The 19834-nt window shown below is 40.3% G+C and overlaps 3 protein-coding genes across 7 annotated transcripts; 1 reads left to right on the top strand and 2 right to left on the bottom strand.

The window, feature by feature from the left end:
* Positions 1 to 1138: 1138 nt before the first annotated feature.
* On the top strand, positions 1139 to 5221 carry LOC135938666 (solute carrier family 25 member 44). 3 transcript variants are annotated; one of them, XM_065482495.1, is made up of 4 exons: positions 1139 to 1345; positions 1421 to 1703; positions 2943 to 3342; positions 4137 to 5221. In XM_065482495.1, the coding sequence occupies exons 2-4, from the start codon at positions 1443 to 1445 to the stop codon at positions 4454 to 4456; spliced, it is 981 nt and encodes a 326-aa protein (XP_065338567.1). In that variant the 5' UTR covers positions 1139 to 1345; positions 1421 to 1442; the 3' UTR covers positions 4457 to 5221. The 3 variants fall into 3 exon arrangements, with proteins under 3 accessions (XP_065338567.1, XP_065338566.1, XP_065338565.1); XM_065482494.1 differs by having other exon boundaries at positions 1140 to 1345; positions 1438 to 1703; XM_065482493.1 differs by having other exon boundaries at positions 1140 to 1345; positions 1427 to 1703.
* On the bottom strand, positions 5112 to 9264 carry LOC135938665 (uncharacterized). 2 transcript variants are annotated; one of them, XM_065482491.1, is made up of 6 exons: positions 8804 to 9261; positions 8500 to 8748; positions 7496 to 7782; positions 6882 to 7134; positions 6341 to 6538; positions 5112 to 5440 (listed from the first exon to the last, which is right to left on the bottom strand). In XM_065482491.1, the coding sequence occupies exons 2-6, from the start codon at positions 8743 to 8745 to the stop codon at positions 5240 to 5242; spliced, it is 1185 nt and encodes a 394-aa protein (XP_065338563.1). In that variant the 5' UTR covers positions 8746 to 8748; positions 8804 to 9261; the 3' UTR covers positions 5112 to 5239. The 2 variants fall into 2 exon arrangements, with proteins under 2 accessions (XP_065338563.1, XP_065338564.1); XM_065482492.1 differs by having other exon boundaries at positions 5300 to 5440; positions 6296 to 6538; positions 8804 to 9264.
* Positions 9265 to 9712: 448 nt separating this feature from the next.
* Positions 9713 to 18605, bottom strand: Gpat4 (Glycerol-3-phosphate acyltransferase 4). Of its 2 annotated transcripts, none has more exons than XM_065482489.1 (10): positions 18434 to 18605; positions 14404 to 14577; positions 14129 to 14350; positions 13699 to 13839; positions 13502 to 13636; positions 13195 to 13431; positions 12048 to 12163; positions 11233 to 11374; positions 10974 to 11182; positions 9713 to 10735 (listed from the first exon to the last, which is right to left on the bottom strand). In XM_065482489.1, exons 1-10 carry the CDS (start codon positions 18584 to 18586, stop codon positions 10648 to 10650), a joined length of 1617 nt encoding a protein of 538 aa, XP_065338561.1. In that variant the 5' UTR covers positions 18587 to 18605; the 3' UTR covers positions 9713 to 10647. The 2 variants fall into 2 exon arrangements, with proteins under 2 accessions (XP_065338561.1, XP_065338562.1); XM_065482490.1 differs by lacking the exon at positions 13195 to 13431 and adding an exon at positions 12276 to 12509.
* Between the last annotated feature and the right edge of the window lie 1229 nt (positions 18606 to 19834).

Below are 19834 nucleotides of genomic sequence, written 5' to 3'. Positions count from 1 at the left end.
CGCTATACCAGGACTATTTTAGATTTCAAATATTATAATTTTACTTAAAATAAGAGAAAACAAGAAAATGCCCGACGGCAGTAAGATGCTGCTCTGCGTGTTCGAGCCGCGTTTGACGCCAAAGCTCCACCACGATCCAGATGGACACATCCGCGGCGTAAACCTCATGCTCGCTGGACTTGGACTGGCCCGTTACGTTACACGCGGCAGCACGGTGTGCGCGAGTTGTACATGCCGCGGATCTGTTCAGGTATGGATGCCGTGGACCAGGACTATGTTATGGAGGAACTTGCCCAAATTATACTCATTCGGACACGTGAATTAGTTGGTTATTTGCTTTACCCTCTACCTCTTTAATTTTTTATTCAGTTTTTTCTGATATATTTTTAATTTATTTAATTTTAAATTTGTTTGACAGCTTGCTTTTAAATTAATTTAGTCAATGGTTTAACACCAAAATACCCTGAAATCGGATTCCTGATTCCTGTCTTCATGACTATCGCATAGCGGTTGGCCGTTGCGACTTTTTTAAAGAACATTTCGTAATCTTGCTCTGCTAAAGAGCATAGTTCGCGAAAGCCCACTTTTTCAATGAACTCACAACAACACATAAAACCGTATTTTTCGATTGCTCCGCAATTTTGAACATATTTTTTTAACACGTATTTTTTAGAATAGCAAAGTACAACACAACGTCAGTGTATCGCTCTCGTTGCAATTCTACACTGATCTATGCAACATTAATTTGATTTATGATTAAATATTAATATAATTAAAACATCTTTCTGAAGGGTTCCCTGATTTTGATACGTTTCAAACTTTATACAATACAATCATTATTATTAATGTTATTAATTTTGCTTTCCTCGTTGTGGATTACAAAATAATGCCATGTTAGTAACGATCCAATAGCGGAACAGTATTATTATACAAATGTGAGAGATAACCGGTTACTTATTTATGCTCAACCACTTTTGATTTTTAATCAGAGATATTATTTCATTGATGAAATTTTAAATTTAATTTTTATAAATTTGGCCATAAATTCAGAATTTTTTAAAATTTTATTAGCTGTTAATACCCAAATATCCGACATTTTAAGCTGTCGATGATACCGGTAATACCCCTATAATCAACACAGTTAACCGCCACCAGAAAATCAGCTGAACGACAAGGATGGAGACAAGAAATGGGTCAAAGTCTGAAAAAGTGGTTTTAATTGCGTAAGAGGACAAAGATGGGCCGCCGAGGGCGACGATCTGCGTTCAGACGCCGAAGCAAACTGGACGGGGCCCCCTTTCGGAGGCGGCAGAACTCTGTAGACGGGCGCTAGCTTTTCGAATCGGTAAACAACAGAACAGCTCGGTGTGTTATGAAATTGCATCACACCCTTGAATTGTCATTCAATGCACTACTCAAGCGTCAGGTCGTTTTCAGGCGAGATGAACAGCCTAGACCCGGCCAGTCCGGCCCTCGGGGTGCCCTTCCTGCGCACCATCGAGTGGGAGATGATGGACAAACGCAAGTTCTTCCCCCTCAGCATGCTCAGCTCGTTCAGTGTTCGCTGCGCCCTGTACCCCCTGACCGTGGTCAAGACTCGACTGCAGATTCAGCGACACAACGAGGCCTACAAGGGAATGATGGACGCCTGCGTCCAGATCAGGAGGACTGAGGGCTTCAGGGGGCTTTACAAGGGCTTCTGGGTCAGTCGATCCTCCTTCTATGAATCATAGCGCTGAAACGAAAATATTATTCTCCCCAGCTGATCGAGGAAAAATATCCATTTGAAGTGAATAATACAATTTTTTTAATTGTCAGACAACACGTAGTGACACTTTCAAAAAGAATTAGGTAACTGAGTGAAATATGACCCCATTTCCATCTAAAAAAGAAGCTGCCTCACAGAAAAAAAATCAAGTTGCAGTGCTTACTCCTGCATTAAACAAATTTATAAGGCTGAGTGGCTGTACTGTGCGCGGAAAATTAGTTACGGATGATCAATGATTAGCTAATAGTGAAATTCTATGTGGAAAAATCAAATAACACGTTCTCATCAGCAGTCATTTACTTCCAAAACAAAATTCAAAAACACAGTTTGAGCTGTAGAGAATACTGAACCAGTGTTCATCATTTACGTCCAGCTGAACTCATTACTGAGTAAAATCGAATAGGGGAGAAAATTCTCTTTAAAATTAGCTCTTCATTACTGATGATGGTATTTTTGAGGTTGTAAGTTTTTGTGAGAAAAGGTTAAACCACAGGGAGGGCGAGTGGCGGGGTTGACAAGATTTGCCACTTTTTTCGATTTTGCTTAGAAATGAGTAAAGCGCTGATTCAGAACTCTGTAGCTATTACTGCGTTAATGAACTTTGTTTTGGTGTTAAATTACTGCTGATCAATACAGTGCAAGAATGTATAATTTAATTTTTCCTGTTATAATTTTCACTATTAATTTACTAACTATACTGAATTAATTTCCCGCGCAGAGTAGAGACCTGGTAGGCAGCTCAAAAAGTTTGAAAACGTTTTCCCATGCTGCCAATGAACAGTTTAAAATCAGGCCCTTTTCCGAAATATAAGAAATGATCCACTGATAGATTCGTCTTGTCAAGCAGAGTCTGCCAATTAAATATCTCAATTGAGTGAAAACTGGGTTAACAATTTGATTTTGAAAGATTTCCATGTTAAATCCAATCTTTTAATCTTTGGAGCTTGTAACTTGCAAACTCCATCGAATAAAAAATATTCCCCTGGAGATATATCTTAACTCATAAGCAACAACATGAATTCAATAATTTAATTAAAAACTGAAACGTTTAAGACCATGAGTTTCCCTGTTAGTTTTTGTTAAAAGAATGTGGAATTTTCATTAAAAATACACTGGCAATATTATTTTCATTTTTCCCATCATTTTCACTTAAAATTAGCAAATTTGCTTTCAGGTGAGCGCCGCTCAACTGATTTCTGGTGTGTTCTACATTTCGACGTACGAAGGAGTGCGGCACCTTCTGAAGGAGCGAGAGTTGGTCAGCGACTCGCGCATCCGCGGCATGGTTGGCGGTGCGGCAGCGTCGCTTGTCGGCCAGAGCATTGTGGTGCCGTTCGACGTCATTTCTCAGCACATCATGATCCTTGGACAGACGAAGGGTGCCAGTCAGGCGGCCACCAATCCGCTCGGCGTGGTCGTCGAGGGACGCAGCAGGTTCCAGATCGCGGCCTTTGTCACTGCTGAGATCTACCGGCGCGACGGGCTGAGAGGATACTACAGAGGATACACCGCCTCGCTCTGCACCTATGTGCCCAACTCTGCCATGTGGTGGCTCCTCTACCACTTCTACCAAGGTGAGAGAAGAAAATTGTTAGGTTACATTTTCTGTAAAATTGGCTTTTTTCATTGCTGGATGAATTCATAGCCCTCATTTTTTATTTCAAGGCTACATTGAGTATCTTAACTGATTAATTTTTTTCTGCTTTTATAGATCGATTTTTATCATTTCAGTATTTAAAGTCACTTTCAAGCAATCAAAATCAGCCATCTCTTAATCGTTGGTTCAGCAGTAAATTTTAAACTGTAAATAAGTTTTTCATAAATAAAATGACAACCGTGTTCCCTGCATCAGCAGACAGATTTAGAACATGTCTACTGCTATTTTAAGAAAGCTAGACGACTTTCCTCGACTTTTCGAACGATTTCAGTTACAGGTATCAGATACTAAATAATATTCACAATAACTCGAGTTAACAGCTTGAATATTAGAAATTCTATGATTAAATTAATTACAACCATAAAAAGAATTAAAATTACTCCATCAACACTGTACTCACTGAGCATTAATTTGGGAACAATTTTCTTTCCGCTATATTAATTTTAAACTTTTCGAAAATTCCTAAGAAAAAAAATTGTTAGGGAAAATACGCAAAGTTAAAAAATGTATGAATATAAATATTTCTAGGAAACGAAAAAACAATATTTAGTTACGAGTTTTTGAAACTGTTCTTGTCAGAAAAATCAGGAAAAAAAGTATGGAAATTTACTGTTCAAGAAATGCACTCTTTGTAAATAGGTCCACCAACTATAAATCCACCTCTTTCAAGATTTGTTTGATCTAATAAAGTTTGTCTGTTGTGATTTCTAGACGAGCTGTACAAACTGCTTCCAACTGGGAGCTCGCACCTGATGATCCAGTGCGTGTCAGGCACAATGGGCGGTTTCACGACAACCCTGCTGACGAACCCGCTGGACATCGTGCGGGCGCGGCTGCAGGTGCAGCGTATCGGCTCCATGTCGCGCACCTTCCGCGACCTCTGGGCCGAGGAGCGGCTGCGCATCTTCAGCAAGGGGCTGAGCGCGCGGCTCGTGCAGTCAGCCGTTTACTCATTTGCCATCATCCTCAGCTACGAGAGCATCAAGAGACTCAGCATCAACGAAGAGTACAGAGAACTGGTGCGCTGGTGAGACTTATCAGTTGGACTGTGGCACTACCTCGTGTTTGTTTCCGCAATCAAAGGACGACATTCGCACCATGTTTACCATGTCTAACAGGTGCTTCTCGCGGGTCATTTACTTTTTCGTTTTGGTTGGTTCTATATTAAGGCGAACCCCTCTTGGTGTGGGTCTTCAGATCTTGATAAATTTCTTTCACGAGCTGCCCTAGTGGACCAATGGTGATCTCTAAAATTTTTGCTCAAATTGCATAAATCAGAAACGAAATATCAACCGTCAGAAATTATTTCAATCCTTGAAAATCGCTAAATTTTAGTCTTCGATACATGTGCAACTCTTGGAATTTTGATTTAATATTTTAGGGTTCAGCATTGTTCGGGCAGCACCTTCACAAAATTTCATCAAGGCCTAAAGACCCATGCCAAGAGGGTTTCGTATTGATCAGGAACCCACCTTTTAGATTAGTCTTTACTTGAGTTGTCTGCTGGTTCAGGCCAAATAACCGCGTTTTAAGATACCATTTTTCAGTAGTTTAGTTCCGATATTGTGATACAGGGTAGCGAGCGAGTTGTTCTATCAGCACACAGTTAACGTTGTTGTAAGTCCGTTGTCGAGAGTTGGAAAACACGATTAGTTGTGATAGAAAATGATTGAACTTCCTTTAAACTATTTTTATTTCATTTACTTCGTTCATTACCACCGTTGTGTTGACGCATATTTACAATGTATATACCCAAGTTCTGCAATAAACAAGACAGGCTTATTTATTGAACGCAATTCTTTGCGATTTTCATTTCAATTCAAGAATGCACTGCTCCGCATGAACATGTCCATTTTCTCAATGGTGCTGGCCTTTTGCGTCCCTTGCGGATCCAAATCGCACAGGGTGTAGGTGAACCCTGGCGCCGTTGGGTGGTGATTGTACCGCACTCTCCTAAGGTACAGACCTCCGGGGGTCTGGAAGAGGACTGGGACTGAAGCAGGAACCTTGCTGGCCTGAAAATTGGGAAAATATTTCCTTGAAAAAACTCATACTTTGAACTATTCGATTTAGTTTGTGTTGAATTTATTTTGCTCGTGTAGAAGTCGTCTAAAGTTTTAGATTTTACAATTTTAGCACTTCTCGTAAGTTTAAAAAATGATCAACAAACTGTTAATTTGATTTGAAACTAGAGTTTTTGTTCACCATTTTATTGCATTTTGGATTACTGACAATATTTAATAATACAAATCCATCTGATGGTTAATTTTTAAGATTTTGAGAAAATTTTAAAAGCTAAATTTTCTGTTAAGTTTCCTAAATTGTGAGCGCGTATTTTAAGCAATTTGACAAGCTATTTTGGTGATTTATCTGCCAAAAAATAGGGAAATTTTCCCTGCTGAAAGTAGAAAATGGCACTGTCTCGTCTGGATCCAACAAAAAATGGTCCAAGCAAAATTTGATTTAAAGAATTTCCAAAGATTAATACAACATAAAGGATTTTATTCCTTGTTTTTCCTTAGAGATTTTTCTTAATTAGGGCTCAAATTCAATAAATTCACCACAAACTAAATATTAAAATCCTTAAATTATCCTTGTAAGATCTGAATTTAGGCATGCATGAAAATCTATCAATTCAATGAATTTACTGGTTTTTCATGTAACAATATCCATGCTTCGCCCCCCCCTTCCACCCCACCAGTGCAAACATTGCAACTAAAAATTAATAAATTCCGGAATTTCCTTTCCACTGTCGCAGGCAAGTGCACCTTTGTCATGCTTTCGAGTTTTTTTTCGGAAAGTAATTTATTAATTAGTGAAGCTGAATAGTAGGCAAGCCAAAGGTGCATTTGACTTTTTGCGACACTGACCTTCTACCGCTCCGTATCGGAAAAGTCCTCAAGCTCTGGCCTTACCCCTTGGCTGGGCGGCTCCTCCGGAGGCGCGACGCTGCTCCGCCGACGCGAGCAGCACATAAAGGCGGCCACTAAGGCCGCTTTGAACCTGCGAGCGCTGCCTAACACCAGGATCGGCGCCAGGACCGCAAATGCGAAGCGCGACCACGCCAGGGCCGAGTGCAAGGTAGGGGGTCGCGGACCTTGCATCAGGGAACTCTGCAATATAAGGGAAAAATTGTTTTTTAAGTATCGTCAGGTGATGCCTCAACCTACGAAAATATTTAGCAGGGAAAACCGTATTATTTTAGAGAAAATTGGTAAATATGTTAAAACTTAAAATGTAATAATTTATTTGAAAATTCAGAACCGACAATTTGCTGTGGAGCATCACGCCACAACACAAAAATATCATCATCTGAGAATTTTGCATTATTTTCGTGTTGCAAATGAAAGAAGAAAACATTTTAAGTTGTAAACGTGGAAAAAATCGTCTAAAAAACAGGCCTTGGTTTTTTTTAATAGAACGCTTCGGAAAAACTTACCCTTAACTAAAACTTACTATTTCGTAAGGGACCCTAAGTCCCAGGTACAAGATGACCAGAGTCGAAACGATGGCTCCTGTCGATGGTGGCGTGTCCGACGAGAACTGGAAGACATTTTCCTGAGCGCCTTTCGGCCCCATAGACCTGAACGTTGCGACGACGACGAAGATCAGCCACACAGCCCACGGAAGGGCGAACCCGAGGACCACGATGGACCACCTGAGGCCCGCAGGGATGGCCAGCAGCTTTAGCCGGGGCACCATAACCGTCCTTAACAGAATACCAGTTTCAAGGACTATTTTATTATATGCTGAAAACATTTTTATAACATGTATGCAAAAGCTACAATTTTAGTGGCATTGGATTTTTGCTAATTGGCCTCCACGTTTTCCTTCAAGCGCTGGAAAAAGAGAGCGGCTATATTGTGACTGCTCTCAGGGTGGAAAAGGCAGGAACATCAGCCGCCTTGTGACAGCTCTTTGTACAGCGCTTGATGGCTAACGCGGAGGTTGATCCCAAAAATTCCAACGGTGCTTTGATTTTCAGAATTTCATGCATCAATTAAAAAATAATATTTTTTGATCTCCTTGTCCTTATTTAATATGTACGTCACAAATAATTAATCTTTTACGAGCTAATGTTGGATCTGTCGGCGCCACTAACGTATCCAGTGGCTGCTCCGAGGCCGATGCTGACGGCGCCGCCCAGCAAGTTTAGCAGCCGCACGAGGCCAAGTGAGGCGCCCGGGACAGCGGCGGACATGATGCAGGCCATGGACCAGGAGAACCACGCCGACACTAGGAACAGCACAGCCAGCAGAGCCGCCTTGCCAGGCAGTGAAAAGTCGTTTGGTGCCGTCGACGTGCTGGTCAGGCCGCCACCATTGTACGCTGCCGCCAGGAATATGCTCAGAGAACTCTAGAATTCAAAATCCAGATTTTTCTTTTATACCGAACATACTAACAAGAGTTTTTTTATAAAGTATATTTCTAATAGGTGGGGATGTACTACCTCGAGTTTCAAAAGAACACAGAAAACATAACCCTGAAAAATTGTGTCAAATAATATTTTCATTGATCTCTTTTAAGCATAGATTCCCTTGGCACAATTTTTGAAAATGATCGAGGAAACGAAGGTCCCTGCTCTCTACTCACAAAAATACTGACTTTTTTAGCATTAAAATGAGCTAGACAAATGTGTAAGTTTAATGTGTTGTTGTTGGCGTGACATGTCTATCGATTGGACAGTTTTGACGTGCTCTTTTTATTACTCGCACGCAATTGAAACGTCAGATTTTTTCATTATACTGCGCGTGCACCAGTTGGTTACATGACCCTGGGAAACTAGAGAAAGTAGAGGTTTGTTGTAGAAATTATTTAAATATTTTCTCTAGTTTGGCAATTAACAAAATTATATAATAATAATTGAAGAATTAAAATTTATCAATTTTGAATAGGAACAAAGGTATTTTCATGTACATTTTAGGACATTATTTCCATTTCTTTGAAAAGATACGACAGGAAGGGATAAATTCATAATTTAATAAACATTATTTTTTTAAAACTCTTTGTTTTTATATCTTTCTGATAATAATTAAAACAAAAATCCTGTTTAAAAATAATGAAATTTGCTCACCTCGACGAGTCCACCGAAGGCCAGGTTGGAGAGGGCCGATGCGAGCGGCGGGGTGCACCCCAGGCTGCCCGGGACTCTGGGCCTGGTGAGGGACCCGGCGAGCAGGGCCACATTGAACAGCGTGCCTGCGACCCCGAGGACGGCGAGCACGGCCACGTTCTGCACCAGCGGGTCGACGACGTAGGTTCTGGACACAGCTACCGGAGCTAAGGTCCCTTCACCGCCTCCCTGACCACTGCTGCTCATCTCCTGGGGCCGCAATTTTCAATCACATTAAACTTAAAATGACACGAGCCGCACGCACCTGTTCGGATCATCTTTCGCGGATCGAAATGAACGAATATGCGTCTGCTCCGCGGCTGGTCACGCGTGCAACTGGTCACACTGTCCGCTTGATTGACGCTAAAATCGTGTTTGCTTAATTGTTGCTATGACTACTCTCACGTTTAATTAGACAATCGCATGCGACGAGATTGCGTCGAATGGCTGGGTTTAAGAGTTTCCTTACTAGATTATTTTAGTAATGCGCGGATGGCAATTTCTTGTGTCTAACCTACATAAATTAAGGTAGATTAGTAGTTTTGCTCGATTAATTATACCCACGCTTTTTAATATAATAATGAAGTAGCTGGATAAATTTAGATAATTTATTTTGCATCGTGGATTAATTTGAATTTAAAGATGACAAGTGCCCAACATGGTTGTTCAAAAAAAAAACGGTGGTATTATTTTACCTGAAATTTTATTTCTTCCTTGATAACTGATAAAGAAAATATGGTCTGGCAATGCTTTGGACAAATTGGTATATTGGATTTGTATCTTACTGGCACTGATAATTTTTATTAAATAAAACCATTAAATTTTTATTCCTGCGCAACCTGCGAAAAATGCATTTTGCACTTTTGATGGGGTTCGTTCAAGGGGGTTGGCGCCCTAAAACTTTTTCAGCCACCTAGAAAGGTTGTTCCAGTTTACGAAACGATTTAGTTCGACGAATTCAAATTGTATGATCTACGATCATTCTGAACGGGGGATTACTCAAAATTTCCTGGTTTGATTTTTGGGCTCGAAAACTGCTAAAATGGCTAATTATATGGTTTTCATTGGACTTGCTGGGTAATTAAGACCAAGTTGTACCTACAAAATTTCCAGCAAATATGCTGACCAGAACCGTCATCTTTTTTTCTTCAGGAATTTCTTTAAAGAAATAAAATTATTTTTGCTTAGATTTAAAATACAGTTTAATCGATGGATAAATAACACAAATCATTCTCACTGTTCGATATTGTGCAGTGAAACACTGAGAGACGAGACAAGATGAGACATTTCACACACTAAATATTCTTTCATCACACATTTAAATCTCAGCTTATTATATAAGTTAACATTGCTCCAGTCCAACTAGTAACAAAATTACGCATTCTCAAACTTAGTTAGCAGCCCGATCGATTCGCAAACGTAATTACATTAACGGCCTGCGCAAGAGTCCAGCTCTCACGGGCCGCTCACTCGACATTTATGCGATATATTCTTTTTTATCCACCTCCACCAGAAACATGGTTTAAGGGCCAATCCTAGGACTAGACACGAGGCATTTTCAATGCACCCTCTCCTTGCTTGGCAAATTAAACACACAAGAGCGACCTAGCACAAAACACAGCCACTCCGAAAGCAAACATTTTTACAAATTTCCAGAGGTCTTAAGGGAATTTTCTCACCGATATGTCGTGTTGATGAACAATTTCAAAAAGTAGACTCGCATCAGAAAATCTTTGACTGAAATGGTGATGCGGATTTATTAAAACAAGATTAGTTATCGTTGAAAAATTCAGTCTACCAAGAAAGAGTTTACTTTTATTAAAAACAAAACCAGAACCGAGGGTAAAAGGGTTTTAGATTTGCGGAATGATGGGCAGTGCTCGGCTGGCGGTGCAATTCGCTAAATGCAGCCATCGAGAGCGGAAATTGGTTGGCACAAGAGGATTCGAACACCGAGATGAAGACATGGTATTGCGGTTTTCGCTTCTTTGGTCCAGCAGTTGGTGATTGAGGAGTGGTACATGTATCGGATTCAACAAGCTCTATGATCACAGTCGCAGCTTAAATTTGCTAAATTTACAACAACTGCCTAATCTCTTCCATAGACTTTTATTCCACTTTGAGCCGTTTGCTGAACTCTTCCTGCTGCCTCTCCTTCCACTCCTTCTTTGCCTGCATCCGCTTCAGCTGCCCATCCCTGAAACATTTTATTTTTGCCTTAAATTTTGTTTTAATGCATGACTTATGGTATGCAAAACAAAAATAACAATTTGTCTTAACCAATGCTGGAAAACATTTTCGATAGCAGGTAAGTTAACCTCCTTTACCAAACACACATGATGCAAAAAATGCTTATAAAATAAAAAAGTAAGTTGTGCGAAAATCCAAGTTGTCAAATTATGCGCATAAAACGACGGAAAAAAGGTTGCACTGACCACATGAGGTCGACCAGTCCTCCCTGAGTAGCGATGACGCTTTTAACCCTACTGGCAAAATCGACGGCGTTCTCGTCCGGCTCCTGGGTCATCGGCGGAAGGTACCAGACGTCGCACACGATTGCCCAGGACGTCATCATCATGTACAAGTACTGCATCATCGAGTACTTGCTGCTGTTCCAGAAGGCGTCGCCGAATTTAGGGTCGTACTGCAGGAATTTCGTTACAATTTGATTTGGATTTATTTGGACTGCGGTACCTTGATTGCTACGGGGTAGATGACGCTGCCGACCTCAAAGCTGCCCTTCTTGAACTGCATCACGGACGTGTTGTTGATGCAGGTGCCTTCGGGGAAAATCAGAATAGGTGGGTTTTCTGGGTCGCTCACGTGTTGTTGGAGCCTAATAACAGCAATTATACACATTTTAAGGGGCGTTTTGCGGTATATTTCAATTTGAAGCTATTAGTGCACATTTCGAGAGTTAAATGTTTATCAACGAGAACTCTGGTGCATTCACACAAAGAGTTAGCCAAATTTAATCGCAGAATATTTGCTTGACAAACTGATTTTCCCGTTTCCAAAAATGACAATTTTTATTTCGTTGTTTCTTATTGGATTTGGGGATGTTGGATGTATGGGGTTAAGGTACCCTGTTGATCCGCAAAAAATATATTTTTCAATTTAAAAGCCATCTAAACTGTCAAGATTTTTGCACTTTTACTTAGTTTAAATGTAATGAGTTAATTTGAAATGCCAGTCACCAAAATCAATTTAAGTAATTTCGGCAGAAACGAAAAAATTGAAATTCTTGTTTGTTTCATACCGTACACATGCCATACAAAATTTGGATCTTCCATGTATTACACACGACGCTAAATTTGAATTGGAAATAAGGTAAATATTTTGGAAATTTTTACAAATAGAAAAAGTTTAGGTTTCCGAATTTTAAATCTAGAATAACAAATGTAGTAAAAGACGATATATTCAAATCATAAACAATGGTCTGTATTATTTTAGTCAATTTTCCTCTAATCTGTCAAACCGCTGTCATTAAAACCTATTTTGTAACTCACCTCTTAGTGACGACCTCCCTGTCCTTGACCTCGGACCTCTCAAACCAAATGTGCGAGGAAGCCCTGGCAAGGGCGCGCTGGAGCAAGCCGAGGAATCCGTTGTGCCGCTGTCCGATCTAATACACAAACACGTGATTTGAAGGAGGGCATTTATGGGTCAAGGAGACGCATGCAACACGACAAGGAGGTAGAGACAAGAGACATCGAGAAGGGGACGGCACAACATACCAAAGCGTAACAACTGTCACAAGCTAGGACGAGCACGTCGATGGGCGAGGTGTGATTGGCCACGCAAATGCCTCCCTTTGGCTTGTTCTCGGGGTTGTGGTAGGTGATGACAGCGGAAATGGAGGACGACAAGAACGAAAAGCACATGATGCACACTTTGGCATTGAGCCACCGCTTGAATCGGCCCGCCGGCACGATGCCTACCACCGCTGTGCAGAACGTCAGCCAGCACACCTTCGGGGCAGAGAACAAGGCAACGTGACATTTTTCATTTGGCACAATTGCTCGCAGAGAAAATCGTTTCGTTTGTAATCGCACTGGAGTGTATGGTGTTTTTCCTGAAATTTTCAGCTTTTTCTGCTTCTGGACTTTTACCAACAGAAAATATTGTCTTTTATTGTTTTGGAAAAAATTAGTTTTATTGTTCTGTTAAGATAAATTCTTAATTTTTACCCTTTTCATACCTTCAAGATTTCAAATATGAACTGGACAGGGTCGCTACCCCATGAAATGTAACCAAACTCGGTTAGTTATATTATATCGTGATTTGATCCTCTGGATCACGTCAGGGTCAGATTCTGAAGGTTGGAATTGACCTCAAATGGAAATTAAGTGTGGTAAATTGATCCAGAAAATTTTGATTTATGTTACATACATTTTAAATTTAAGGGTCATGCACAGAAAAAACAATATTCTGGTGAGGAAATTACGGCATTCGTTTTTTATGAAGCCAGAAAGCCAGGTTTCTCCTTTAAAAATTTTCCTTCTCAGGAAATGCACCGTAACCACATTAATAATTATGTATGAATAAGTTCACAGGAGTTTGGACCTGAAAATAGTGATAGACGGACACGCCCCACAGACAGATAAAAAAACATCAAACAAAAATAATTAAAAAAATATCGCGGCGCTGAAATACCAATGAAAAACACGAGTTGGTGGCCAGCATGACAATGTCGACCGGCGTTGTGTGGTTGGCCACGCAAATGCCATTCGACCTGGGCATGAACTGCGGATTGTGAACGTCGATGACTGCAGAGAAAGAGCGCGCGTACAGCCGGAAGGTGATCAGCATGGCATGCTGGTTAAGCACGCGTCGCACCCGCCGACTCGGCACTAGACTGATCAGACTCGTCGAAATGGCCATCCATAAAAACTGCGTTTTCACGCACTCCTTGGTTAGTATCGTGGCTGCGAGGGTGGTAAATAAGAAACAAACAACTCACCCCGACAAAGCAGATTGTAACCCGTAGCGGCAGCAAAAATAAATATCGCACTATGAAGCCCAGCATCCAGATCACTGTCAATCTCCAGCTGATGAATTCGTAGTGCCTGTTTGTTCTGGTTAGCAAATTCCACGACTGCCAAGGGAGGAAAAATTTGTTAGCACAAATAATTATTCAATAAATCTCAGGAATCTAACCCGAAGTTCCTCTGCCTCAAAGCACTGGGTGACCTCATCCTCAATGATGGCCTCCACCCCAGCTTTGATGTACGTCAGACAGTCGGACAATTCAAACTCTTGCTTCAGAGTTTCAAAAGACAACTTTCTGTGGTCCTTGTCCTGTAAAAAAATATTTTTGTTAGCCAAAAATTATAAATTTTTCAAAATATCTTGCATAGAGATAAAATAGTTTTCCAAGAAGGTTTATTTGGTGAAAACTCGCAAAACATTTACGTGTATTTATTTCCAGGAAATTAGGCCAGCGTTTTTTTTTAATTCTCAACGAGACGTATATTTTTGAAGGAGGAAACGTCTACATTTCATTCCCTCAAAAATCCTGACTCGTTTAAAGGATTGTTTGTTAAAACACATTCAGCTTCATAAAATTAAAACATAGAAGAAAATTTACCAGAGCGAGGCTGTCTATCTCATCTTCCTGCTCGCTGTTATCCCCCTTTTCCGAGGCTCCCTTGGCGCTGTTGGCAGCATTCCTGGTGGGCGCCCCCACAGAGTGGCTGCGGATGTTGGAAGTCCTTGGCGCGCTCGAGTCTCGATGATTGTGGTCGCTTTTGTTATGGCACGGGTCTGGCGCCAGAATCAGGTCCTCTCGTTGAATCAGACTGACGCCATTCTATTCCACCGAAAGGTTGTAATTTACCAGTTTATTAATTCGTCTTATTTCACCTTAATAGACCCATTCCGGTGGTGTCCCTTAGGCCTGCCTCTCTGCTGGCTTTCCTCCGAGGTCTCGGAGGTTGATCGGATCCTCTTGTTGTCTCCCTCATCTTCTGAATTAAACCCTGAGTCGTCAGAAAGTCGCTTCTGCTTGTTTGCGATCTCGATATGTTGTCGCCCATACTGGAAAAGGAAAATTATATTCTTTTATTCCAAATAGAGGTTTTACAATTTTACGCGGCGGCACAGTTTTCTTAAATGTACGGCAGCTGACCACGTGACCCAAAATTAGCCGTCTGGCGTTGCTGGCTAAGACCTCTAATTCGAGATTAATTTTTGATTTATTTAGATCGCAATCATTTCTCAACATATTTCAAATTTTTTGATAGATGCCAATGAAGGCAGAACATGCGAGGATTCCATAATATTTGTCAGAGGAATTAAAAAAATGCAGCTATCTCGGTGTGTAGCAAGCTTTGTATTTCTACAGAAATTTACTGATCTGCTAGTTTGATGAAGGAAATTTGTGATGAACTCTTAAAGAAACTCATGTTTCCATTCTAGCTTATGAATTAGAGCTGCAAGTAGAAGCCGAAACTAGCAGAGCAGGGCAGCTCTGTAGAAAAACAGATAAATTAACAGCTCACTACACACCGAGGAGCTGCTTTTTATTAAATTCTGACGAACATTTAAAAAATTTGAAATAAGCTATGCGTGTCCAGAATGCATATTGCTATTTTTTATTGTTTCCTACGCATTTCCTTCAGTTCACACAAATAAACAATAAGATATCGCAACGGCATGATGTGCTGTATGCAATTCCATCCAGAGACATTTCACAACACTCGTCATGTTTCCTAATGGTGGATGAACGAGAAAAAATAAGAGACAATGCCCATAATGGTGTTGAGTGACTGTGATGAGCTTTAACTTTGTAAGAATATCGATAACGAAGGCTGGAAATTATCTCTCCAATGATTACGAGGTGCTCTCGCGTCTGAATTCCTAGAGGCCAAAGTCCTGGCGTGCGTTCAATTCAAACACAGGACGGGTGCGGCTGGCGTTTGACATTTCAAAGTGGAGCGAGCAATTCGGTTCAATGAGTTTGTTCATGAATGAAACAGATTCGCTAAAACTAATCACGTTGCAACACGATTTGTTATTCATTGCATAAATTAGAAAATAAAATAAAATTAAACCGTTAAATATTTATGTATCGCAATATTTTCATACTCGATTACTAACAGCCTAACATTGATGCGCCTAGTTGTTTGATAGATTGAAAATATCTAGAGCACGGGGAAAGATCAGATGATGCTAAATTGAATCTTGAAGTTATTCTAAAGTAAATTGAACTACGACTAGACAAAAGAAAGGAGGCGAAGTAATGCTGATAAATGAGTTTTTAGGGGCCAAAATGGCAAGCGCATTTTATTTAATTTTTTTCACTAATAGATAATAATTAGTTTCCACGCAGTTATCGCAGATATTAGCAATTCTTTATTTTTAAATTTCATAAATTACCAGCTTGTGTTTCTATAATGTCTATTTTAAGAAAAATCAAACAAATAGGAAATGATTTTTTGTAAACTCGATTCCGAATCACGCTTACTCTGCGTGGAATGTGCGGTGAATGATTAGCAATACCGTTTTGCTTGAGAGAAGCTAGACGAAACTCCGTGATAAAACACCTGTGCCTTCCCAGCCTTCCGGAGCGACAATAAAAGAAAAATAATAAACTTGCACCAGGTCTACGGACTGGCAGCGAGCGCAAATTTCATTATTCTCAATGCATCGCAGCGCTGGCAGGCACGCTCGAGTGCTCTCTCCGATTGCGAATAATCCAGTTTGGCCGGTTGAGCTGGTGCGCTGCACTCAGTTCCCTTTTCCTAAGAGCGAAAGATTTCGCTTTCCGCAATCTAGACTCGGGTGCACAGGGGGAGGAACGAGATTTTTTCGTGGGGGAGGCAGCATGACGGCAGCTGCTGATCTTTTTTCGACGACCGTTAGAAATTCCAACAATTCCTTAATGACCGTAAAAAATCAGCAATGAAATTAAATAAAAAATTTGTATTGACATTGACAGGGAAAATGTTAAAAATTTTTAGAATCACCCGAAAAATATTTAAATTCGAATTATCGATGGTGCGAAACATTTTTTTCATCAGATAGTTTAAACTTGAAATATGAAGGGATTTATCCACATAGAGAATTAATTTTTTGGCTTTGAGACGGAAGCGTGATATTACACCTATTTTTAAATGGAGATGATTTAACCTTTTCAGGGAGTTGCTTGTAATGAAACTCTAAAACGTGTGCGTGCAACAGGTTACATAAGCGCTACTATTACTTTGATTTGTTGAACCTTGAACCAAGCTATATTACCCTTACCTTGGAATTTTACATCTTAAATTTATTAGCATGACGTTAGTTAATTTCTGTCAAATAGTTAAATAAATTTATTATAACTGTAAAATACGTTTCACTGCTCTTCCCTTCTAATAGGTAATTAATTGCAACTGTGTGGCGAGAGACTAATCGTTTTAGCAGTGTTTTGCTGACTCTGTATATAAATTTTTGCTGATGGTTTTGGTATTTTTTTTTAACATATTTATTGCATTAAAAATTAGCAAAAATAAAAATGATTTTTAAAATCCAGCAATAAATTCCAAATAATTATTTGTCCATATTTCTGTTTTACTTGTTGCTCACATTCAAGCTGGCTATTAGGAAGGAAAAGTGAAATTTCAGATTTGAAATGAATGGAAACATACGGTGACAAAAACATAACAAAAACAATTGGAGAGGCTTCAAAGCCGGATAGAGAGTGATTGAGTCGGGTGAGTCATGGAGTGCAGGAGGCGGAAGGAAGCCTGAAGCCTGACGTTACCGCTCGTCTGCCGTTAATTACTTCTTAATATGCACAACATTAATGCTATAATTAGAGTCTCTTCTCACTAATTCCAATTAAATATTAGCTACTCCCGGGAATAAATAGCCCTGCAGAACCATAATAAAGATTACATTGAAACTAATAATGTAAAAAGAGTATTAAATTAATCATTAATCACGTGCTCAGGCTTTTCAGTCCTCGTACGACCCATCTAATCACAATTCGCACACTTGAGATGCCTGATCGTTACATAATTGACTCACGAGTCAGAGAGCAGACGCCTGCTGTGCAGTTTTGTCGGCTTAATTCTATTAAAATCGTAGGGGTCATGGATCAAAACTCAGTTGCACAATTCGGGCTTTTCGGTTTTTTTTTCTGCGTCGCACTTGAAACAATTTGGAGTAAAGTAAATCATGAATTATTCATTCATTCGCCAGCAAACAAAATGCAAATTTTAACCTTGTCCGTGAACGGAAAATCACGTGGATTTTGCGACGCACCTTTCAAGCGAAATCCAACGGTAATCAGCTGTTAAAATGTTATCATTGATTTTCGGATTTAGATTTTAAATGATAAACAATAATTGTGTCACTCGTCACTCGCAATTACCTAATTGCTGCGTAAATATTTTCAGCATTTAATTTGATAGCAGTATCGATTTAATAGAGAAAAGGGAAACGCTGCGGTTTAGTTCAACTAAGGAATGCAGCCGTCTTCCTGGACAAAAGTGAAATTCCTGCTCATCCACTGACACAATATAATGCCCACTTAACAAAACAGGTTTTGTTAGTTAATTGCAGCATTGTTTTCGTGCGATGTTAATAGAATAGATAATGAAATTTCGTCGTACATGCGGTCGTAGAAAAATAAAAACATTTCTCCAACCCCCCGGGACAGGAAAAATTATTGTCCACGTATCAACACGGATGTGGGCCACTGGAAAGGTCGAGAAGCTGGAACGCAATCGATGCGGTGGCTTGCGTCGAACCACAAAAAAGGACATTGTGCAGAGTCATTTGTGCTTTGTGCGAGTAGTGTCCGTGTCTCGGCGACCGGACAGCCAGCGGCGCAGGGAGGCACGGCTGGCACAGTGGGGCAGGTCCGCGAGGGAGCGCCCGTTTGGCAGCCGAAAAACACACTTCTCACCTCGAACAGGGCCAGCAGGGTCTTGACGTACAGCCTGCGCACGCCGACTGACTTGCCGATCGAGGCCAGGAAGAGAATCACCAAAACGATCAGCAGCAAAGGCGTCAGGAGCAGCGAGCCTGAGATGGAAAGCAGCGTCCCGAACAGCGCCATGTTTGCCACACTGGCACACTCACCAACCAACCACTCACTAAAGAAAAACAGTAGTGCAGGAGTGCGAATGCAGGCACTAGAAGCCAGGCGGTTGTTGGCCGCCGAACAAAATAGAAGCGTTGCCCTTGAAATCCAGGCTGGGAGTAGGGGGAAGGAGGAGTGGCCTACGACAGTGGCGCTAAACCTGGGGGCTCTGCTTGCAGTGCTTGCGCTTGCTTTGGCTTTTGGCTGGCCGCGAATTTCTTTCTCGTTTAGTTACAAGGCTTTTTTCGCGAATTTTGGCACGGTCTGGCTCTGAATGTCGTCATCGGATCACACCATCTTCCCTAATGTGATATTTGACCGTGTTCTCTGCTATATAACTCTAGAGGTCTTTGTTAGTGTCGATCCCTGCCTGATCCCTGCGTACATAATTATTTATCATTAAAATAAATAAACGAAAAGTATTAATTATCTTAATTATATTTTCGATATTTTAATTACCCTCTAATAATTCCAAAATCTCGTTCCTGAGTGCAATGATAGCATACAATGGGCTAAACTGCACATATTCTTAAAGCTCTCAACTTGGCCGTTTCAACGGTGTTCTAAACTTGCAGATAGAACCGATAGAACAAATAATAAAGGCGTCGTTTAAGTGCGCGGCAATTAACCAATAAGGTTCGATTTCTCACCTATTCTGACGATAGTCTTTATTATTAGACCTCAGGAGTAACCCCCAGCATGTTCCTAGAGTAAAAATCAACTAATCTCATGCAATTTTCGTAATTTTGATTTTCTCACTTTTCAACTAAACTCAAAATTATTTGTTTTTCACATTTTTCAACCTTTAAGCCTCTGTATTTCGAAAACTAAGAGGGAAACACCAGTTTGAAATTTCCTAGGCATACTACACACTATGAGAGAACCATTTTATCCACAACTAGGAAAAATAAAATATTATAGCAATTTAAAAATTAAGACCCAATTCGAAAATTTTTCAAATTTAAATGACTTGTTTTAACTCGTTATTGGCTGCCTAAATGGGCATCTTTTTGCAAAAGAATTTTCCCGACAAACTTATTTTGACACCACTCTATTGACAACATACACCAATAATCCGGATGGTGGTTGTACAAAATTTTAAAAATCGAAGGCCATAAATCTCTTGTGGAGCCACCCATGTGAAATATTATCATGGGAAAAACCAAACTTTTTGAACCCTCTTAGTTTAGCTTACACATCTCGTGTTTTTTGATTTTCTTTTAA

Source organism: Cloeon dipterum, chromosome 3 (genome assembly GCF_949628265.1).
Source record: "Cloeon dipterum chromosome 3, ieCloDipt1.1, whole genome shotgun sequence".
In the NCBI taxonomy this organism is placed as follows: Eukaryota; Metazoa; Arthropoda; class Insecta; order Ephemeroptera; family Baetidae; genus Cloeon; species Cloeon dipterum.
This window is presented reverse-complemented; position numbering and strand designations above follow the sequence as displayed.

Coding starts and splice junctions, on each gene's coding strand:
- LOC135938666 (XM_065482495.1), top strand. CDS start 1,443: ATGAACAGCCTAGACCCGGCCAGTCCGGCCCTCGGGGTGCCCTTCCTG. Junction 1,704..2,942: donor GGCTTTACAAGGGCTTCTGG/GTCAGTCGATCC, acceptor ATTTGCTTTCAG/GTGAGCGCCGCTCAACTGAT. Junction 3,343..4,136: donor CCTCTACCACTTCTACCAAG/GTGAGAGAAGAA, acceptor TGTGATTTCTAG/ACGAGCTGTACAAACTGCTT.
- LOC135938665 (XM_065482491.1), bottom strand. CDS start 8,745: ATGAGCAGCAGTGGTCAGGGAGGCGGTGAAGGGACCTTAGCTCCGGTA. Junction 7,135..7,495: donor GACAGATCCAACATTAGCTC/GTAAAAGATTAA, acceptor TATTCTGTTAAG/GACGGTTATGGTGCCCCGGC. Junction 6,539..6,881: donor TTAGGGTCCCTTACGAAATA/GTAAGTTTTAGT, acceptor CTTATATTGCAG/AGTTCCCTGATGCAAGGTCC.
- Gpat4 (XM_065482489.1), bottom strand. CDS start 18,586: ATGGCGCTGTTCGGGACGCTGCTTTCCATCTCAGGCTCGCTGCTCCTG. Junction 14,351..14,403: donor ACCGGAATGGGTCTATTAAG/GTGAAATAAGAC, acceptor TCGGTGGAATAG/AATGGCGTCAGTCTGATTCA. Junction 13,840..14,128: donor AGATAGACAGCCTCGCTCTG/GTAAATTTTCTT, acceptor ATTTTTTTACAG/GACAAGGACCACAGAAAGTT.